General features: G+C 54.1%; 1 protein-coding gene across 4 annotated transcripts in view; it reads right to left on the reverse strand.

The window, feature by feature from the left end:
• Window positions 1-919: 919 nt before the first annotated feature.
• PWWP3A (PWWP domain containing 3A, DNA repair factor) overlaps window positions 920-13840 on the reverse strand; it is a 21378-nt gene continuing 8457 nt past the window's right edge. For 3 of the 4 annotated variants that reach the window (XM_023192712.2, XM_023192709.1, XM_023192713.2), the window contains 8 exons: window positions 12656-12726; window positions 10842-10918; window positions 10017-10077; window positions 8110-8185; window positions 7803-7853; window positions 6372-6808; window positions 4332-4420; window positions 920-1346 (listed from right to left, as the gene is read on the reverse strand). In XM_023192712.2, the coding sequence (XP_023048480.1) occupies window positions 1289-1346; window positions 4332-4420; window positions 6372-6808; window positions 7803-7853; window positions 8110-8185; window positions 10017-10077; window positions 10842-10918; window positions 12656-12726 (920 nt within the window). In that variant the 3' untranslated portion in view covers window positions 920-1288. Of the gene's footprint in view, window positions 1347-4331; window positions 4421-6371; window positions 6809-7057; window positions 7209-7802; window positions 7854-8109; window positions 8186-10016; window positions 10078-10841; window positions 10919-12655; window positions 12727-13840 lie in introns of those variants that run through there. The other variant, XM_031934839.1, reaches the window with a different exon arrangement.

Here is a 13840-nt window from a genome sequence, read left to right on the forward strand (position 1 = left end):
CTCACTGCAAGCTCCGCCTCCCGGGTTTACGCCATTCTCCTGCCTCAGCCTCCCGAGTAGCTGGGACTACAGGCGCCCGCTACCTTGCCCGGCTAGTTTTTTGTATTTTTTTTAGTAAAGACGGGGTTTCACCGTGTTAGCCAGGATGGTCTCGATCTCCTGACCTCGTGATCCACCCGCCTCGGCCTCCCAAAGTGCTGGGATTACAGGCTTGAGCCACCGCGCCCGGCCGTGGCTTTGCTCTTAACAGCACGTGACCCTGCTGGAGCCTGGCTGAGCCCCACCAAGTCACAGCCTTCAACAACCTGCAGACCCGGCACCACCCGACACCGTACTGTGGACCAGAGCCGACCTGGCAGCCACAGCCTGGAAGCGTTTCTCCAGACGGGAGCGCAGTTGGGCTTCCATACAAAGGCTGCACTTCTGCGATGGTGGGGCACAGGACAAGGCCTTCTTCTCACTCGACCCCAGGGCCCCCAGAGTGACCCTGACTGCTGCGGCCAGCACAGCCATCCGGGCCGACGACCGCGGTGACTGGCCATGCAGTGACGACACAATGCAGGGAAACTCACTCAGGCCAGGCACACGGGCGGGGGAGGCGGAGGTGGTCCAGCCCACAGCAGCCAGGGCATGCGGCTGTGCGCTGTGGTCCACTCACCCACAGTGCGGAGCACAGAGGCCCCCGGAAAGGTGCGTGTCCCGCGCCTCTCCCTGCAGCCACAGCAAACACAACACAGAGCAGCGGCTCGTCTCTGCTCCCGCCTCTAACGAAGGCTGTTTCCTCACAGCTGCAGAGCACACTGAGTGGCAGAGCAAATTCTGGAACCGTCGCAGGCAGAAACCACACAAGGGGGAAACAGATAAAACAGCAAACCCGGAAGAACCATTCCCGCTTCCGAAGCTCCATCGTCACGGCAGATGCTTAAAATCTCCCGTTTAATAACAGATGCCACAGACAAGATCAACGTGTACGTCGGGAGAAACCATAGCACAGTCACGAGTACTGACGCACGGCGAACACGCTTCTGTCCTTTCAAAAGCCTTTCCAGAACGGTGTCTTGAAAAAAATGCCAAAAATAAAATGAAAAACAATTGCCAGGGAAAGAGAACTGGCTTTCAATGTTAACAAAATGGGTTCTCCAGAAGTACGGAAATCAGGACAGCCATGCAGAATGCACAGACAGGCCCAAACGCAAATGTGCCTGAGCCCCCCATCTTCAGACACGCTCATGCACACTGGAGGTGCTCCCACCGCCAGGCCCCGCTGACAGCACAGCTGGCTGCTCCATCACCAACGGCACCGTTTCCGCTCTTCAAGGAGCTGGTTGTCAAATATTTCTTTTTCCCTTCAGAAAACAAGAGTCTTCATTTTAGTAATTCATCATTGTGTGTTAAAGAATATGAGAGGGCTGGGTGTGGTCACTCTCCTGTAATCTCAACACTTTGGGAGGCCGAGGCGGGTGGATCACGAGGTCAGGAGTTCGAGGCCATTCTGGCTAACACGGTGAAACCCTGTCTCTACTAAAAATACCAAAAACAAAACAAAACAAAAAATCGGGCATGGTGGCGCATGTCTGTAATCCCAGCTACTTGGGAGGCTGAGGCAGGCGAGTTGCTTGAACCCAGGAGGTGGAGGTTGCAGTGAGCCAAGATTACACCATTGTACTCCAGCCTGGGTGACAGAGCAAGACTCCATCTCAAAAAAAAGAGAAAAAAAAAAGAACATGATAGAGAGGCCGGGCGCCATGGCTCACGCCTGTAATCCCAGCACTTTGGGAGGCCGAGGTGGGTGGATCACAAGGTCAGGAGTTCAAGACCAGCATGGCCTAGATGGTGAAATGCCGCCTCTACTAAAAATAAGAAAATTAGCTGGGCGTGGTGGTGGGCACCTGTAATCCCAGCCACTCGGGAGGCTGAGTCAGGACAACCACTTGACCCCAGGGGTAGGGGGGTTGCAGACGTTGCAGTGAGCTTAGATCGCGCCACTGCACTCCAGCCTGGGTGACAAAGCAAGACTTCGTCTCAAAAGAAAAAAAAAAAAAGAAATATATATATGTGTGTGTGGGCGTGTGTATGTATGTATACACGAGAGGGCAGTTGTTTGATGGGGACAGAGCTGCAGTTTGGAAAGATGAAGCTCTGAGATGAGCAGTGGAGCCGGCTACACAGCAGTATGAACGTGTTCACCACCATCGAACCGTACACTGAACAACACTGAAAAAGGGGAGGACAGTAACTTTTATGCTGTAATTTTTTTCTTGAGACGGAGTCTCGCTCTATCGCCAGGCTGGAATGCGGTAGTACAGTCTTGGCTCACTGCAACCTCCACCTCCCTGGTTCAAGCGATTCCCCTGCCTCAGCGTCCCGAGTAGCTGGGACTGACTACATGTACCGCACCACCATGCCCGGCTTTTTTTATTTATTTTTTTTTTCAGTAGAGACAGGGTCTCACCATGTTGGCCAGTATGGTCTCAAACTCCTGACCTCACGATCCACCCGCCTCAGCCTCCCAGAGTGCTGGGATTATGGGCATGAGCAACCACACCCGGCCTTAACAACGTTTTAAAATAATATTTATTTTTAGAGACAGGGTGTTGCTCTGTCACCCAGGCTAGGATGCAGTGGCATAATGATGGCTCGCTGCAGCCTCAAACTTCTGGGCTCAAGGGATCCTCCCACCTTAGCCTCTCAAAGTGCTGGGATTACAGACATGAGCCACTGTGACTGGCTAAAAATAATTTTTTACGAAAGAGTATGAGATGCCAAATTGTCCTTACTAAGTGACCTCCCTGTAAAGGAAAATTATAACAATTGCTTAGCCAGCAACCCCTCTCAGGAACAGGGCTGCTCCGGATCAAAAGAGATCAACAAGGGCTGCTGGCTCTGATGTGTGCCCCAACAGACCTGGAAATAGGGGAGAGCACGCCAGCTGCGGCACCAGAGAAAGGCAGGCGTGAGAAGGACAGCCTTGGGAAGAGTGCAGAGCAGCTCATGGTGCAACTCAAAAAGGACAAGAGGGCCTGGGAAACACTGTGCAGGGGGCGGGGACTGGGTCCCAGGACACCCAGTGTGTGACCCAAGGCTCCACGGAGGCCAAAGGTCAAATGCGATGCCGCTCACCGGCCTTGTTACTCTGACCACGTCCCCGGCATGATAAAATCATGGCCTGTGTATTCAACCCAACCAACTTCTCCATCACAGCACCAGCACCGTTTCTCACAGTTTGCTGGAGGTTTTGATGGTAACTAGAAGCCGTGATGAACTCCTAACGGGTTTTGATGTCGGCGACCCAGACTTGGAAAAAAAAAAATCAGGAGGATGGAAGATTTCCACAGATGGGAGTGGAGGGTGAAGAGGCTTCTGAGACAGAGGGAGAGGACAACCCAGGAGGCTGAGTCCAGGCGTGCTGGCTCTGACCTGACTTCCCCGGACCTCACTTACTCTTACGGCAAGCATGACAAGGGGACCATGAAGATCCAGCAGGCAAACACCCAGTTTCTGCATCCGAGGGCCTTTCCAGTTTCGGTAAGCCAGCCAGGCCAACACTCCCTCAACAAGGCCAAATTCCGCCTTTGGGCGCTGTGCGGGGGTGGCCTGCCAGTGACACCGAGGCCCCACACCTCCTCCTCCCTGGCCTCTCCAGCAGCCCCTCCTGCCCTGCCCAGGGAGGACACGGGGCTGGTGAGGGAGTTCAGTGCCTTCACCACGAGTCTCCTGTGACTGTGGGACCAGGAGACGTCGGTGGCTGCGCAAGCCGCCCTGGCCGGAGACCCTGTCCTTGACTCTAGTTGAGTCTTCAGCCTGTCACTGCCCCGTGGGCCCCGCCTGGCTCCCAGCAAGGCCTGGCCGCACGCCCAGAGACGGGATTAGGCGCTCTGGGGGCCAAACATCCAGGGGCGGCTACGCACACGGATGTGAGAGAAACATCTTGATCACAGCATTCTTCTGGCTGCTGGAAAGCACCGGGCCCTGCCGCTGCTTAATCTCGCTGTACTTCTCACACAGCCATGGGGCTGTGGAAAGAGGGGAGGAAAGTTCAAAAAGCAAACATCAACCGTTGCAAAAAGAGATTAAGAACAGACATGGCCCAGGCACGCGCCCGTGGCACCGTGATGCCCACCGCGACCAGCTGGGAGACCCGGGCCCAGCCTTCCTGGAGGGCAGGAGTGACCCGCAGCGCGGCTTCAGCATGTGTAATCAGCTCACCGCCCAGCACCTGGACCACCTCATGAGGGGGAGGGGCTGCAGCACCTGGAGTCAAAGTGCCCGTAGAAACACAACCTGCGAGGCAGAGATGCAAGTGGCTGGAGAGAGCGCGGGGAGTAGCCTACCGGTAGCTCAGCGAAGGCCCCTTGATGTACTTCTCCTCGGCCGTCTTGTAGTCCACCTCGTCCACTGCAGAGATCGCACAGATGATAGCCTGTGAGAGGGCACGAGGCTCAGCAGCAGCCGGCACTGCCCAACCGGCCCCATGTGGCCCGCGGCTGAGAAGGCCTCAGGGAGCCCGGGTCACCAGGTTCCGCCCTCCAGACAAGGTCTAGCTCATGGTTCAGAAGGTATGAACCTAGTCCATGAACCCCTGCTTGTAATGATGTTTCTTAATTAAATCAGTGTTATCTTTTGGACTAGAAACAACAGCTCAGATCACTAAAAGCACAGAATAAAAGGCAAGACCCAAACTCACAAGTGCATTTCTGAAAAATTGTAAGTTTTTTTTTGTTGTTGTTTTTTCTGGGACAGTCTTGCCCTGTCACCCAGGTTGCAGTGCAGTGGCACAATCTTAGCTCACTGCAACCTCCGCCTCCCAGGTTCAAGTGATTCTCCTGCCTCGGCCTCCCGAGTAGCTGGGATTATAGGCACCCGCCACCACGCACGGCTAATTTTTGTGCTTTTAGTAGAAACGGGGTTTCACCATATTGGCCAGGCTGGTCTCAAGCTCCTGGCCTCATGATCCGCCTGCCTCAGCTTCCCAAAGTGCTGGAATTACAGACGTGAGCCACCACACCCGGCCTTAAGTTTATTGTCAAAAAAAAAAAAAAAAAGAAAAAAAGGAATATCCTGAATACACAGTGCATACCTGACACTAAGGAATCACTCCATGTTTAGTATGATGATCACGGTAAACACATTTTTAACCGAGTCCGTCTGGTTCAGAGCAGAGTCTCTCCCACTCAGCCCTGTGGACATCGGGGCCAGACTGTTCTGGGGGGTGGGGCCATCCTGGGCACCGCAGGGTGCTGAGCAGCAGCCCTGCCCCAACCCACTCCATGCCAGAAGCACTCCCAGCTGCGATAAGCACAAATGTCCCCAGACACTGCCAGTGTCCCCCAGGGGGCAGGGTCACCCTCATTTTAGAAATACACACTAAAGTATTTATGGGTTTAAAAAAAAAAAAAATGTGGCCAGGCGTGGCGGCTCACGCCTGTAATCCCAGCACTTTGGGAGGCCAAGGCGGGTGGATCACAAGGTCAGGAGATCGAGGCCATCCCAGCTAACATGGTGAAACCCCGTCTCTACTAAAAATACAAAAATTAGCCAGGCGTGGTGCGGGCGCCTGTAGTCCCAGCTACTCAGGAGGCTGAGGCAGGAGAATGGGGTGAACCCAGGAGGCGGAGCTTGCAGTGAGCCGAGATGGCGCCACTGCACTCCAGCCTGGGCGACAGAGCGAGACCTCCTCTCAAAAAAAAAAAAGGAAGAAAAAAAAAAAAAAAAAGGTTGAGGGTTTTTATGCTCCAAAAAATAATTCCAGGCAGGTTATGGGCACATTAAGAGTTCATTATGTTATTTTCTTTTGGGGTCTATTTGAAAATTCCCATAGTTATGAATAGTTTTGAGTGTGTTTTTTTCCCACAGATGTACACATATGCCCAGCAATGTCCTCTCTGAAATTTCAGATACAAACTTCAAAATAATCTGTATTTGCTCCTCACCAAACACCAAATCCGCAGCTGAAGTTCAAAATCACAGACAGTCTAATTTCTGTTTTCTTTAACTTACCATGGGTTTATCAGAGTATTAGATGTATAATCGACTTACAATTTTTCAACTTACAATGGGTTTACCTGGGTATTAAACGCGATTCTGACTTGGGAATTTTCAACTCACCGTGGGTTTCCCAAGACTGACCCACCGAGGCCGGGGAGCATCTGTGCGCCCACGGTGGGGAGGGAGTTTGCACCCCCAGTGCTGACAGCTTAGGACAGCTCCCACGCGGCTCCGTCTCTGCACAGGGGTCAAGCGCACGCACTCACATTTCCCAGCACTGATGGGATGTAAACACACGAGGCCTCCGCGGCCTCCTCGTGCAGAGTGTTGGAAAATCCCAGCATAGGCTCCTCCCTGCCCACACGACACACCAGGCTGCGGCTCACCTCGGGCAGAAGCACGTCCAGAATGAACCGGATCCGGTCACCATTGGTGCGCCGGAGCACCTTGGCGCCCACCTCCTGGTAGACGCCCTGCAGGTACTTCACCACCAGGTCCAGCTGCCCTTCATCCTCCAGGTAGGTCTCCACGCAGGTCACGTACTGGCTGGAGCTCAGGAAGGTCTGCAGCCAGCGAGACGGCTTCCTGCTCTTCAGGATGGCCCGCAGGTGGCTCTCCGCGCCCTTGGCCTTCACGATGTACTCCACCAACTTCTGGTTGGCCCGGTCCCGGGCGGCCCGCGAGCGGTCGGGGAGCACTTTCCGGCAGGGCTGCCTCTGCCCCAGGGGGCGCCCCACCACAGGCTCCTCAGGGCTCCCCTTGCTCAGTTGAGGAAACCTGGTCCCCAGGACGTCCTGCTGGATGGATTTTCGGACAGGAGAGCCTGCAAAGGAAGCACCTGTCGAGGGACCAGTGCGTGGGCTGCCTTCCTCGGGCGTCAGTGGGTCAGGGCCGACGGAAGGTTGCGACATGGCAGGGGTGAGGGCAGACCCTAGCGCTCGAGCTCCGTGTCAGCACAGGAGTGGAGCGTTCATGCTCCTAAAGACACTTCCTCTGCTGGGACCCCTGGCCTTTCTCCCCTCACTGGGCCCTGCAACCAGGTTTAACCCTTAGAGCAGAGCAAAGTGCCTACCCGTGTAGCACTGCCCAAGAAGAATCAATTCAGCCACGTCCACTCCTCTACCAACTGCGAGGCATGGAAAACCCCACTACGGTCGGTAACGGAAAATGCTGGATCGACAACGACGCGGTAGCCAAACATCCTGGCGTCCATGACACGTTCTCTTTTTTTGAGACAAGGTCTTGCTCTGTCACTCAGGCAGTAGTGCAGCAGGGCAGACACACAGGTCACCACAGCCTTGAACTCTCGGGCTCAAGCCATTCTCCCACCTCTGCCTCCCAAGTAGCTGGGGCTGCAGGCGCGCATGCCACATGCCTAGCTCATTTTTTTCTATTTTTTTTTATGGAGACAGGGTCTTGCTCTGTTGCCCAGGCTAGTCTTGAACTCCTGGCCTCAAGCAATCCTCTTGCTTCAGCCTCCCGAAGTGCTGGGGTTACAGGTGTGAGCCTCCGCACCTGGCCTACATTCCTAACAATACCTGGTGTGCAGCCACCAGCCACAGCGGGGACAGGGTGGGTGTGGCCCATGGGACGAGGGCCCCAGGGCAGGCTGGGGAAGCTGCGCCAGTGGACGCCAGCAGCCCGAGGTCCCAGGGAGCCTCAGAGGTCAAAACCTCATAGGGGTTGCACAATGCTGTGTGGCTATGGACAGTGCCTTGACCCCAACGTCCCCTTCCACAGCTCTAGACATAGAAGACTGCTTTTCCTAAAGGGCTAGAAGGCCGACTACACTTTCCCAGATGTGCCTATAGACTTACTTATATCAGCCGCGTAATATTCCAGGAAAGAGCCAGCAAAAGACCCGCAGCCTGCAGGGGGTGGAGGGAGAGAGCACTCTGTAGACCTAAGACGAGTCCCGGGAAGTGTGTTCCAGGAGCCGGCCCAGTATCTCTGTTTAGGAAATAATCAGGCCAGGCCAGAACCCCAGCCCACCCACAGGGAATGTCCCAGGCCATGAAAATATGCTCCGCCTCCAGGCAGCTCCAGCCCAACCCCTCCAAGGGGTCTTCAGAGGAGGCTGGATGCCCGCTGCCCGGCTCCACCCCTCCCCAGCACCCTGCATACCTAACCGGACCCTGTAGTCAGTGATGAGGGAGACGCACCAACCAATGGCCTGGTCGAAGTCCTCCCTGGCTTGGTTCTATAACGAGACCCGGGCGATAGGCGTCAGTGGGAGGCAGTGCCAAGCACCCCGGGTTCAGAAGCCACGCAGAGCCCAGGGACCAGCCAGGTATCCAGGCTCCCCACCCTCCAGCCCATACCTCTGATCCTCCCTGACAAAGGGGCAGACACCTCAGGCAGGGATCCCCTGGGAAACGGGAAACCCACCAGGCACAGGTCTGGGCCCTGAGCTGCTCAAATGGTGGGCACAGGGGACCCAACGGCTTGGGCCAATCTGAACGCATCCACGGTGGAAACACCTCCCATGTGGCCACTGTGCCACGTGACAGGATGTAAGTCCTGGAAATAAGCTGCTCTAACAGCCGTTTTCGTTAGGAGCTGTTGACTGCAGCCAGGCTACGCCACCACCTGGGCTGCGCTAACAGCACCTGGGCTGGCAGCAGGGTGGGTCCTCAGAAAAGGACACAGCAGCCCCAAAGATGCCACAAAACCACGACCATCACACAACGACCCAGGGAAGACTCTGGAGCCGAGGGCCACAGGGGGCCCCCTGTGAGAACACCCCAGGGCCGGGTGGACGCCGCGCTCTGCTGGCCCAGCAGCCCCTGCACTTTCCTAAAGCACGGCCTCCCCAACAGCATCCCTTAGAGGCCACAGTGACGGCCACTGAATCGAGTGGGCTTCGGGAGCCCACACACCTGACTCACGAGCAGACGCGCGCACTCTCAGGACCCGGGGTGTTTTATATAAACAGCGGCCCTTCTACGTTTAAGGCACGGAGCTTCCTGCTGTCCTCCTCACCCCACACCTTCATCCATTTTGAGAAAGGAACTCAGATCCGGCTGGGCGCGGTGGCTCACGCCTGTAATCCCAGCACTTTGGGAGGCCGAGGCAGGCGGATCATGAGGTCAGGAATTCAAGACCAGCCTGGCCAATATGATGAAACCCCGTCTCTACTAAAAATACAAAAATTAGCAGGGTGTGGTGGTGCATGCCTGTAGTCCCAGCTACTCAGGAGGCTGAGGCAGCAGAATCGCCTGAACCCAGGAGGCAGAGGTTGCAATGAGCCAAGATCACACCACTGCACTCCAGCCTAGGCGACAGAATGAGACTCTGTCTCAAAAAAAAAGAAAGAAAGAAAAGAAAGTAACTCAGATCCCTGAGAGTGGAAAAGACCCACCACATTTTCTTTTTTTCCAGAGGAGTAAAAATAACTGCACTGAGTTGACGTGTTGGTGCTAAAAGTCGCTACAACAAAATGAGTATTTCTAGAGGAAAAATAGACATTTCTGAGTTAGACAAACCCCTTGCAGTTCATCGACAGCACGTGATGAAAGCTGGCTGCAGATCCAGGGAGCGGGAAGCCGCTCTGCAGCAAGCTGTCTGCCACGTGATATCAGCCAGGCTCACAGGCGGCACTCGAGGGCCCACAGGGCTCCCGACGCTGAGCTAGGGACGCCCCCGGCCGCAAGGGGCTGGCTACCGAGGCCCCCGTGCCGTGGGGTGGACTGAGACAGTCGGCCGGGGAAGACGGTGGTCTTGCGCAGGGGCTCTCTGCTGCAGCCTTGCCTGGTGGCCCTGGGCAAACTGTCCTCGCCAGAGTCCCGGCTTCCTTACCTGTAAAGCGGGGAAATGGGGCCACAACTTTCCAGGACAGTTGTGAGAATTCAGTGCAGTGACTGAGCCCGTGATCTAACTCTAACGGCCAGAGTGCAGCCCAGCTCTGTTACTTCCCACAATCATTCACACGCATACACCGCAGCCAGGATTTCAAGAGCTACACACAGAGGACACATTTACTAATCACAAAGTAAACCATTTAAAGCAAGCACAAAACATAATCCACCTACCAGAAGTGTCTGTTTCTCTTTACAATCAAAGTGCTTTAAACTTTTAAGAGACACTGTGAAACTTAAAGCAGAGAGAGGGAAAAGTTAACATGAATGAACTTCCTCTAAAAAGCTAAAAACCTTTCCCTGCCTGATTAAGATCAGTGGAGGCCGCTGGAGGCCCCGCCAGCCCCAGCTTATTTACGGAAGGTGACCGTTTCCTCAGCTGCCAAGACGCCCCCAACGCACCATGGTGGGCCCAGTGACTTCAGCAACACTGACTGGGCCCTGCCAGGACAGGCCGACTCTGGGGCCTGGGTCTCCACTCCACACCTCCCACCTCTCGGGGACAGCACAGAAGTACCAGATGACACTGGTTCTGCGCGTTTGACTTGGGAATGTGCACTGCGATGGTTTTAAAGGCTGCTTTCGGCCGGCTGATCCATCCACGTGTGTTTTCATCCCATGACTAAGGAACAACCACGTAACCCAGGGGCACACTCAGGTGGATGCAGGACGCTGTCTGCACACCTGCATGTATATTTTGCTAGTTTGTGGGAAACAGGGCCACAGGGAGTGTCTGGTTGGGCTGCCTTTCAAAGCCAGCAAATCAGGTTGTGAAAACCGCAGTGTTTGACCAGATCCTTCACACACAGCCTTTGTGTGACTCACCTTCCCAGCGAGTGAGAGGTCACAAGGACATGCCCCCAGTGAGACCCCGCCAGCCCTGCCCAGGCCTGGACTCGTGCCGGGGTCTCCCCTCTGCCCCTCTGTCCCCATGCCTGCTCTGAGAGCAGCCAGCCTGCCACCCGGGCCCACTCACAGAAACCAAGAACAGCGGGTTACCCTTTCTTTTTCGGGTTCATGTTTCCTTCGATGTAGAGCACACTTGCTTTCTTATCTCTCTGCCTGACGCTTTTGACCTGTTCGCAAATCCAAGAAAATAAAACGTCAAAAGAGAGATCGTGGCTGACATCACATGATACATCGAACAGGCGTTGCCCCAGCTCTGGGGCACCCCAGCAAAGTCTCCCGTAAGGAGGCGTTAAGAAACGGCCCCAAGCTCTGCCACACGCATCACTTCAACGCTTTCCCGGCAGAGCAGAATCAGCCAGTTTTGTTTGGGTTTTTGAATAAAAAGAGCCACAGCTACCGCTGCCAGCTGCCTCTTTAAATAAGCGTCCTGAGATTCTCCAGCGGCTCAGGGGGCAGGTTTGTCCTCCTCACGCTCTGGGGGAGTGGAGGAAGTGCAGAAAAGCTCGGGAACAAGCCCGGGCCACATGGGGAGGGGCAGGGACTGCGCCGCGCTGCCACCTCCCCTCAGCCTCCCCAGTCCTGGCCTCCCCGGGACACCGTGAGAAGGCAGCGAGGAGCACCAGCGACCAGCGCCTCCGGTGGCCCTTCCACCCTGCACTCTCAGGGATCCCGGCTGCCTGTTCTTATGCCCCAGGAACCTGTCACATCAGTGACCTGTGAACCCAGCAGGGACCCCAGAAACTGATGAAGACAAGAGAAGACTAGCAAGGTGCGGAAGGGGAAGCCAGTGCCAAGGGAGGGCGGAGGGCCCAGAAGCCCGGCCCCCATCACTGCAGGCCAGCAGGCGACAAGAGCCCAGCCAGGCCACAAACGTGTTGCAGCTCCCCAGAAAACAGCACAGACTCAACCCCAGGTTTCCCGGAACCATAATCAGTCACATGCAAGGAGCCTGGGTGACTCGGGTGAGGTTAGTCATTACAGCAACAAAAGCGTCTCCGGATTACTGCAAAGCAAACGCCTTTTGGATTTAAACATCGTTGTCTCTTAGGAGGATAAAGGGAAAAAAGGGATAAAATATGAAGAAGAGGTGAGGGCCAGCCCAGGACAGCACCTGTGCCCAGGACAACAATCAACTAATGACCTGCAACTTCCAGGCCTGCAGAGACGGAAGCAGAGAATCTGCCCCGGCTTGAACGCATCACCCACACCGGGAACTTGGACGGGATTTCAAACTCCTGTTTGTATGCATGCAACCAACCCCACCACAAAATCCAAATTAATGAGCTCTAATGGGGGAAAACAGGGTAAAATGCACAATTAAAACGAGCAAATCACAAATATTTTTTTCCTTTTTCTTCCCCCCCTGAGATGGAGTCTCGCTCTGTCGCCCAGGCTGGAGTGCAGTGGCACGATCTTGGCTCACTGCAATCTCCAACTCCCGGGTTCAAGCGGTTTTCCTGCCTCAGCCTCCCAAGTAGCTGGGATTACAGGCATGTACCACCATGCCTGGCTAATTTTTTTGTATTTTTAGCAGAGACAGGGTTTCACTGTGTTGGCCAGGCTGGTCTCAAACTCCTGACCTCAGGTGATCCACCCACCATGGCCTCTCAAAGTGCTGGGATTACAGGCGTGAACCACTGCACCCGGCCACAAATATTTTTTTTCGAGCAGGTCTTTCTAAGCCTGCTTGGTGAAAATCTGCCCTATAAACTTAACACCATTTCTTAATTTAGGTACAGGCATCTCCTAAAGTCTTTTGCATAAACCCACCAACTTTTCCCAGGAAACACAAAATAATGAAAACATTTATCCAGGTCAAATTATCAAGAACTGAAGATGGGTGGAATAAAAATTCATGAAATTTAAATAACTACATCTTAGAAGATGGAGGAAGCTGTTCTTACCACTGCAGGCCAGAAGGGGTATTTTTTATATTTATGCCAGACTAGCATTCCTACTTCAAACGAACGTGGTTCTAGAATTAAAGAAAAAAGAAAAACAAAAAAAAGAATAAACAAGTCAAATCCATATCAAGCACGGGATGTAACAGCCTGAGAAAACACAGCGCAATATTGTTGAAACCTGACTTTATGCCATTCACTTAAAAGATGAGGAGAATCTGAAAGGCAGATTCACATTCCCCACACTACTGGAGTCTAACCAGCATCGATGAGACAGTAAAACCACAGCAGCTGAGTGTGGGGCTGCACCAGGTTCTCAGCTGTGACAAACGCACCCTCGGAACGGGAGCAGCACATGACGGGCGGCAGGGGCTCTGACCTACGTGTGCACAACTTCCGTAACTCTAACTCCACAGGAAGGCACTTTCTTAAAGACAGTGTGGCACAAAACAGAAGGGAGGTAATAGTATGCGAAGAAGACCCAAACACAAGGACTGAGATTCTAAAGAGGATTCTGAGAAACTACGGTCAAAAATGGGAAAATTATTTAAATCATAACCAGAAAACTATGTATGAATGAATTATTTTCAATGCCAAAAAAGAGTGAATTATTTAAAGTTTTAAAACTAAAGTACCAGAAAAACTACTAGAAACAGTCTGTCCTTAGACACACAAAGCCTGTGTCTGACCGCACTGTGGAAGGTGGTAGGAAGTGCCGTGGTACACGAACACAGATCAAAACCTAAAGGCCTATAAAGTAACCATTACATGACCAGAGGAAAAGGGAGGCCAACTGGGGTGAGTGCCTGCTATGAACATGCACAGCGTCGTTTCCCCTGGTGAGGGGCATTTTGTCTTTAAGAGAAACTTCCAGGCCCACGTGGACAAGCAACCAATTCAAAGGCTGGTCAGCGAACCCTCAGAAAGATGCCCAGCCTGACAGGTAGGAAACAAAACCAAACGGGAGCAACACCCAGTTCCCACTGCAGGCAGAAGGCAGGCAGCACCAGGCTCTATGACGTCCCGGTGAGCCGACCCCAGTGGGGCAGCGTGGTCGGAAGGGGCCCTTCGCAAGGGCACTGTGTTCTTTCTGTGTGCGAACGGATCCTGCAGAAATGATTTCCTGGAAGTCCCGACAGGCGCCCCACGGCACCTGCGGTCCTGGGACCATCCAGATGGGTGCCCCAC

Source organism: Piliocolobus tephrosceles, chromosome 21 (assembly GCF_002776525.5).
Source record: "Piliocolobus tephrosceles isolate RC106 chromosome 21, ASM277652v3, whole genome shotgun sequence".
NCBI classification, from domain to species: Eukaryota; Metazoa; Chordata; class Mammalia; order Primates; family Cercopithecidae; genus Piliocolobus; species Piliocolobus tephrosceles.